Genomic DNA, 7,917 nt, shown 5'->3' on the forward strand with positions numbered 1-7,917 from the left:
TGAAGTGGAAATCCTTCATGAAAAGGTTACCGAACAGATCATTAAGGAAGGTGACAATTTTTTAATAAAATAAAAAATTAAAGTGGTAACCAGTAACTTGATGACTAACCGGTTGTTTACATTGCATAATCCAAAAAACAAAGTTGGTTACACTAAATAACAAGTCGAGTAGATGGGTACATTACATAGCCTTTTGGTCATAGTTGGTTACACTCCCATGACTTTATCCCTTCATAGAAAGACTTTCCTATGTACTTCCCAAGTCTTGAACCCAAGACCTCCTACTTGTAAGGCATGTGCTAACTAATAAGTACTATTAATCATCTCTAACTATGTGTTTTTAGTAAAGGCAAAATCTTTATGAGATTCCAACAAGGGAAGGTGCTCTGATTTTGCTTTAAATGTTATAAATTATTTGTGTTTTATATGCTTCTGCTTACTTTTAAAGGTTCTAAAATCTTACAAATTAGTATTTTGGTTAGTATATAATAGACCAGACTAACTAGTTCTACATATATAGCCGTTACAGATTTTTCCGATAATAACATTTATCAAATCTTATTGAATGAATAGTGTCTACTTGTCAGTTTGTTACTTCTGATCTTCATCAAATCTTACTGAAAGAATAGTGTCTACTTTCTTATTGTTTATTTCTAAGGTTTTGTTCTTGGTTTTATCTTGTATTTTCTGGTTATTTTCTTTTGGGGGACATCTATTTATATATTTTCTTTATTTAAATATTGTTAACAAACATATAGTAAAAAGCTTTGCTGTAACAATCCAAAAAATGATATTCTTGCGGAATCAAACTTAAGATATTTTATATTAGTCTTTCATAATGAGTAAAAGTTTCATGTGACAAGAACCATTAACCTATTAAAATATTTATTTGTTTGGGACACATGTAACGTGACTTATTCTGCTCATGTTCCCACCTTCATTTTCTCAAACTTGACTTCATTTCACTCCACTTTAACAGTACATAGTTTTCTGTATAATTTGGATCTCAACCAAACTCAGCAAGCGATCAAAATAAGTTTAAATTCATCAAATATCTGTACGTTATCTCTTTTCCAATTTCTTAGCTCTTACTATTTATTTTCTATATTGTTCATTTTTTACAAAATATAATAAAATATGAGTATGAAAATTTAACTCTTGATGTGTGATATGACTCTGCATAATGGCTAATATTTAGCGATCAAACAGGTATATATATCATGTGCAAAAAACAATTAATAAAAGTGTACAAAAAAAAAATAATGATCAAGGCGTATATTAAGTTTGTTATTCAGAGGCTGGGTTTTCATACTACCATAGAAATGAAAAATCTATAGCTTGTTTAATCAATTTTATTTTATTTTTTACTCACAGATTTGATCAGACCAAACGTTGGATAACAATCTCTTAAAACCGTTTATTTGGATTTTAACTGGTTTGATATATACATGGATCATGGATATCTTCAGTATTTATATCCGAAGCAAACTACAAAATGGATCTGGTTATTCGGAATTACATCAGCCGTTGTATTGGCTGTTCAGTATTATGAACTTCCAGTATTCAGTAGCATATCATTTTTACTTTCTGGTGCCAAGGCTTCTTTCCTTCAAGAAAGTTATTTCTCGAATAATGGGACGAATAATAGTCTCAAGTCACACAACTTAAATGATACTTATCTAGTTGTTAACGGGTCAAAAATTAACAGTGAGGCCCCTTCAAGAGACGTTGACACGAAAAATGTATCGTCTTTGATTAATCCTTCCATGGTTGATAAGAAAAAGCCTAATATGGAGACTTTGCCAGTAATGTCGATTTCTCAGATGAATGAAATGCTTCAGAAAAGTCATTCTTTGCCTCATTTAGTCGTATGTATATGACTTCATATGTGATTTGGTTAGTCGATTTGAATTTACTTGTAAACATTGTTGATATAATGTTCAAATTGTTGATAGGTTCTCGATTTTTTCAATGACAGCCAGCTCAATCAAGGGTCGATCAACAACTGCTCGAAGCAAAATCACAAATTGAGAATGCGGTCGTCACAAACAATGAGACAGGGCTTTATGCCCCAATTTATCGGAATATTTCCAAGTTTATCAGGTACCATATATGACATCTATTCAAATAAACTCTATTTTGACTTTTATTTATAAGGTACCATTAGCTCATGTTTTCTCATGTATGCCACTGTTCTTCAAATGTTAAACTTGAATAATATGTGAATCATAGAGCACAAAACAACAGCAAATAATATGCTTTGACCGAAATCTAACCAACAAATTAGAATTCATAAAGATATTAGAAATAAACAACAATATTGTTGAGGAGTTTCCTCGACTTGACCCAATCCGTTTTGACATACCAAAAATTGGTCATGCCTAGACCGCTATCCAACCCTCCTTAGTGCTTGGCCCTTGTGAAAGTATTTTCTTGTCCGCCACTGGTGACATGTAATAGTAATGTGCTTACACAAATGGCTAGTTTTATGCAACTCCTCTTTTTGTTGTAAAATGTGCTCCGCCACTTGAATATCTGTTTTTTCAATTACCAGGGTGGAACACATTACTAGTTCAATAACCGAGAAGGAACATTTTTACAGGTGCATTGCATAATACGAACCCTTGTTAGCTCAATGATCTAGTGCCAATGGGGTTGGTGGCCCATTGGTAAGGTCTTTGACCTTGGGAGGGGAGGATCCACCTGGGTTTGAATCCCACTTCCCAGATTTTTGGGGGTGATTACCAGGGGTTTTTTGCGAGTCATGGGTTTCATCTCAGACATACGTGTAATTTAGTAGGAGTAGAATAGAATACCGTTAAAAAAATAAATCAATGATCTAGTGTGCAAGTAAAAGCTGTATGCTGCATAAAACATATCTTTTGTGAAAAATAGCAGTTTTGTATCACTAGCCCATTACCCTTGAAATAGAAAACAATGTCTGATGACATCTAGTTATAATTACCATGCAATTTAGTGCTTGTTCTACTATACAAACAAGTAAACCGATCTGATTGCAGGAGTTATGATTTAATGGAGAAGATGCTCAAAGTTTACATTTACAAAGATGGGGAAAAGCCAATTTTCCATGATTGGATACTAGAGGGAATATATGCATCCGAGGGTTGGTTCTTGAAGTTGATGGAAACAAACAAACAGTTTGTAACAGAAGACCCCAATGAAGCTCATTTGTTTTACATACCGTTTAGTTCACGTTTGCTACAGTTGACACTATACATTCCTCATTCCCACAGTCGTGATAATCTGATTCAGTTTATGAAAAATCACACTGAAATGCTTATAACAAAATATCCATTCTGGAACAGAACTAATGGATCAGATCATTTCCTATCTGCTTGCCATGATTGGGTATGTTCTTCTTCTTTCATCTAGTTTCTTAATATAGAAAGACCTACTTTTTATACTTTTGTTTCCATCTAAACTCAGGATTTCTAATTATTGATGTCTTGTTTCTAATAGAAAAGTAAATTTGAGAGAGGATATTGGGGAATTTTTTTATTTTATTCAAGAACTCAGAATTATATATAATACATAAAACAATACATATAGACGTCTGACTAACTCTAGTTTCCTAACTGTCAGTCTGTTATAACCGACTCACTATTTACAATATTGTCCCTTTAACCTACATAATATTAGATTTTTTAGACTTAAACTATGTACACTACGTCATATGCAATGTATGAGACAATTAAGTGTCATCCTTAGTTTTGAGCTACATCTATGAATGATATGGAAGCCACTTTGTTTTCTGAACCTTCATCTTTAGATACATTATATGTATCTTCAGTTTCCCCTTAATATAGAAAGGTTTATAAGATCTTCAAGACAATTGTATTTTAGTCATTTTTGTATGGTCTTGCACTCTTGCTAATGACAACTCTATGGTTAACATGCATTATATAGTTGTACTTGTACCATTAAATTCAAGTGTGAGCTTTTAATATGGAAGGTATAATATGGAAGGTTAACATTTCCTTATTCTAATATACCTACTATGATTTTCAATTGCTCAGGCCCCGGCGGAAACTAGGGGACGTCTGCTGAATACCATAAGAGCCCTTTGTAATGCTGATATACAGAGAGGTTTCAGCATAGGGAAAGACGTTTCACTTCCAACAACATACGTACGGTTTGCAAATAATCCTCTACAAAATGTGGGAGGCGAACCACCCTCTAATAGAACGATACTAGCATTTTTTGCAGGACACATGCACGGTTATGTCAGGCCCGTTTTGTTAAACCATTGGGGAAACGATACAGACATGAGAATATTAAGCCGAATGCCTCATGTCAAAGGTAACAAAAACTATATAAACCACATGAAAACGAGCAAGTACTGTATATGTGCTAGAGGTTTTGAAGTACATACCCCAAGAGTCGTGGAGTCATTATTTTACAACTGCATTCCTGTGATTATAGCAGATAATTATGTGCTTCCTTTCTTTGAGGTTTTGAACTGGGAGTCGTTTGCTGTTTTTGTACTTGAGAAGGATATTGCAAATTTAAAGAATGTATTGCTGTCGATATCTCAAGAAAAGTATCTTGAGATGTACGAGGGAGTGAAAAAGGCAAGAGAACATTTCTTTTGGCATTCGGACCCGATTAAGTATGATGTATTTCATATGATTCTGCATTCTGTTTGGTACAATAGAGTTTTAAGAACGAATTTCATATAGAGTTATGAGCAAATGTCTTGTAGAACAGAGACATTAGTTAATAAAATACTTCCACAATTTTACACTTTATTCTTTGGATTTCATTTTTTTCATCAGATTCATTCAGTATCGTTGTTGTAATGTTGTTGGTTGTCTTTTAATTATATTTAGGTAACTTTCTTTTTGTAAAAGCTTGATATTCTCTTTTGTAAATCTTTGATTGGGGTTGCTTAACGGGCTTAAAGGAAATTACAAGCCCATTCAGTCAAAAAAGTATGTAAAAAACTACGAGTAAATTGGTAATGACTAATGATATAACCTACTTTACAAGATTTCATTATTTCACATAGCATTAGAAAATCCTGATGGACTCATAACTGTAATTGATCTATAGTATCGAGTAGAGTCAAATTAATCTATCTAACATATATTAAATTTATTAGATCGGCCAAGTTCATCGCAATAACCCAAAATGTAACACCACAAAGCCAAAAGTGATTGGGCTTGCCAACCCCTTCAAATTTACAAACTCACAATGGTTGGAGATTTTGGTAGCGCACACAAGATGATCGAATATTCTTTATTCTTAAATGGCAGCAAAATGTTACACTTCAGTGTGCATTTTGCAAAGGAAAAGAAGATAGTCATGAACATTTGTTCTTCCAGTGTGCTTATGCAAAGAATATATGGAGTATTATGACATAATTAACTCCTATGATGCAGAATGAATCTAATTTGCAGAAACTGATGCATGGGATTGCTAAGAATAGAGTCCAGAATAATATTGTGGTGGTGGTGAGCAAACTAGTGTTGGCTGCAACTGTCTATTTTATATGGCAGGAGAGAAATAGGAGAGTGTTTAGCAAGGAGAAAGGAATGAGGAGATGTTATGTAGAATAATAAAGGAGAATATCAAGAATAAGCTGCTTTCTTTAAAAGTCAAGAACACAAGGACAGTGGAGTTAGTGGCTAAAAGATGAAATTTGGCTTGGAGAAAGAATGGTTTGGTTTCTGTTTTTGATAAGGATGGAAGATTTCAGTGACAGGAAGGTGTTTGGATTAGTGTGTGTGAATGAGAATAGAGAGCGGTGAAAGATGACGCTTTTTGGTCTCATTCTAGCATTAATCTAAATTACTTCTCTGTTTTCTGTTTTGTTTTGTGCTATTGGTGTTGTTTGAGGCTGAATTTTTTGGTTAGGATGTTTTTCTGGTGTATTTGGTTGTTTGCTATGTTTTATGTATGCATGTACATATTGTGAATATTAATGAAAGTTCACCTTTAAAATTAAAATATGTTGGACTGCTTATTTCAAATTAAAAACACATGAGCTTCATGCTCATCATATCCCGAGAGATAATGGCTCTCATACCATTTCTAAAAACCAAAAAGTCGGGAACTCGGGAAGCAATGGGTCTCATACCATTTCTAAAACCCCAAAGCCGGAAAGCAATGGGCTGAGCCAATACCTTTAATCCACAAGACCATAACTAAAACCATTGTAAGAGATTGTTATAGCCCACACCGTAAATCTAATAAGGTGGTCAAAATTAATTTATGGGTAATGATCAATCCTCGTAGATTATTAGCATACAAATCCTTGTGACATGTGAAAATTTAGGGGGTGAGATTAAGAAAGATAATTAGTAGATTACATGTATTAACAAGTGGATATATTATGAGGATTTTTAGAAGGATTGATTAGGAAGATTTATCATTTTCCTTAATTTATTATTCCAATGCGGTAACATGTTATTAATTAAAATATACTCACCGTCTCACCCTATTAATACAAGAGACTTGCACTATATTTCTACACATTATAAAGTTGTGCGTCTAGCAAGGTTACTTAGAAGAGGGAAGAGGCTGAGGTACATTCGGTGTCATGGGCTCACGGTGTGAATTGATTGACATTAACATAAAGAGTGTGAATTGATTGAAAATTCCATTTCATGTGCAGGGGAATATTGTACACAAAAGTTAAACTAGCAACATCAATCTAAGCGAATATTGGTTTTTGTTAACAAGTTTCATCTTCATTGGTTGTCATATAGGCGACTGAACTAAAAAGACAACAAAAAACAACCACATAACTCTAAAATATATGTCATTCACCTCACCTAAACCGAAACGACTAACATAATGTTGAATTTTAATGAGACGGTGGGTCATAAATTGGTTTCGGCCTGTTGAGAAGAAGACCAATGTTCAATCATTGGCAATGATGTTTCTTGATGTATATTAAAGTCGGATAGGCGTAAGGTAGGAATTCCTGTTAAAGGTGTATCATTCTTGCTAATTGATTGAAAAATAGTGGTTTGTACAAACATGATTCTTTCACCTAAATTCTGATAGGAGACTGATCATGCGGCTAGTCAATTAAGACAATTATGTAGGAGTTCTTGACTTCCCTCATGGCCCATGATATATAACTACTCTATAGTTTACCTGATAGGAGAAAGAGTAGTGAGATGATGTTTCAACTATGCGAAGGTATGGATAACATGTTTTTCAAACAACCTTTTTTCAATGCAAAACTTTACAATTTAAGCTGATTAATTACAGCCCAAAGTTCTGGGCCATAAGCTGGGGAGGAAGGAAATTAGGAAAGAGAATAAGGAAATACGGATACATCACCAAATACCAACTAACCAACAAAGGTTTTAATGTTAAAGTACGAGAGTAATTGATATGTCAAAATGTATATTTAAAGCCAGGGATTAGTATGTTGTGACAATTGAAAAACCTAATTCATTTTTTAGAGATAACGTCTATTAAAATGGAACTCCTGTGAGTTAAGATGCCCCTTTATCCTTAAAACGACTCTTTTACATTTTATATGTGGATAATATAATAGTAAGAGAATTTTTCATTACAATAAAAACGATCATTGATATTTTAAATATAGTATAATACAACCGTATGTATAATTTTCAAGTTTTCAATATTATTTTATTATAATATATTTAAATATTTAAATATATATTTAATGTATTTTATACACTATAAAATATTTAAACAAAAGAGTATATGTAATATTTAAAATCTTTTAAAAGATTAAAAAAACTTAGAGATACATGTATGGAAAAGAAAATGTTATTTTATTGTAACATTGGTTGTTCCTGGTTATAACATGAATTAGCTGTATAGTGTACAACATTGATACATAAAAAATAAGAAATTCGATACAGAAAAAATAAGAAATTCGATACATTTTATAAATTAGTAAGAGATGAAAAA

At 32.8% G+C, this 7,917-nt stretch overlaps 1 protein-coding gene across 2 annotated transcripts; it reads left to right on the forward strand.

Moving 5' to 3' along the window:
- The first annotated feature begins 1,386 nt into the window (after positions 1-1,386).
- Positions 1,387-4,769, forward strand: LOC122582011 (probable glycosyltransferase At3g07620). Of its 2 annotated transcripts, XM_043754354.1 has the most exons (5): positions 1,387-1,868; positions 1,979-2,103; positions 2,555-2,602; positions 3,021-3,369; positions 4,038-4,769. In XM_043754354.1, exons 1-5 carry the CDS (start codon positions 1,449-1,451, stop codon positions 4,698-4,700), a joined length of 1,605 nt encoding a protein of 534 aa, XP_043610289.1. In that variant the 5' UTR covers positions 1,387-1,448; the 3' UTR covers positions 4,701-4,769. The 2 variants fall into 2 exon arrangements, with proteins under 2 accessions (XP_043610289.1, XP_043610290.1); XM_043754355.1 differs by lacking the exon at positions 2,555-2,602 and having other exon boundaries at positions 1,388-1,868.
- The last annotated feature ends 3,148 nt before the right edge of the window (positions 4,770-7,917 follow it).

This window comes from Erigeron canadensis, chromosome 9 (assembly GCF_010389155.1).
Source record: "Erigeron canadensis isolate Cc75 chromosome 9, C_canadensis_v1, whole genome shotgun sequence".
Taxonomy (NCBI): Eukaryota; Viridiplantae; Streptophyta; class Magnoliopsida; order Asterales; family Asteraceae; genus Erigeron; species Erigeron canadensis.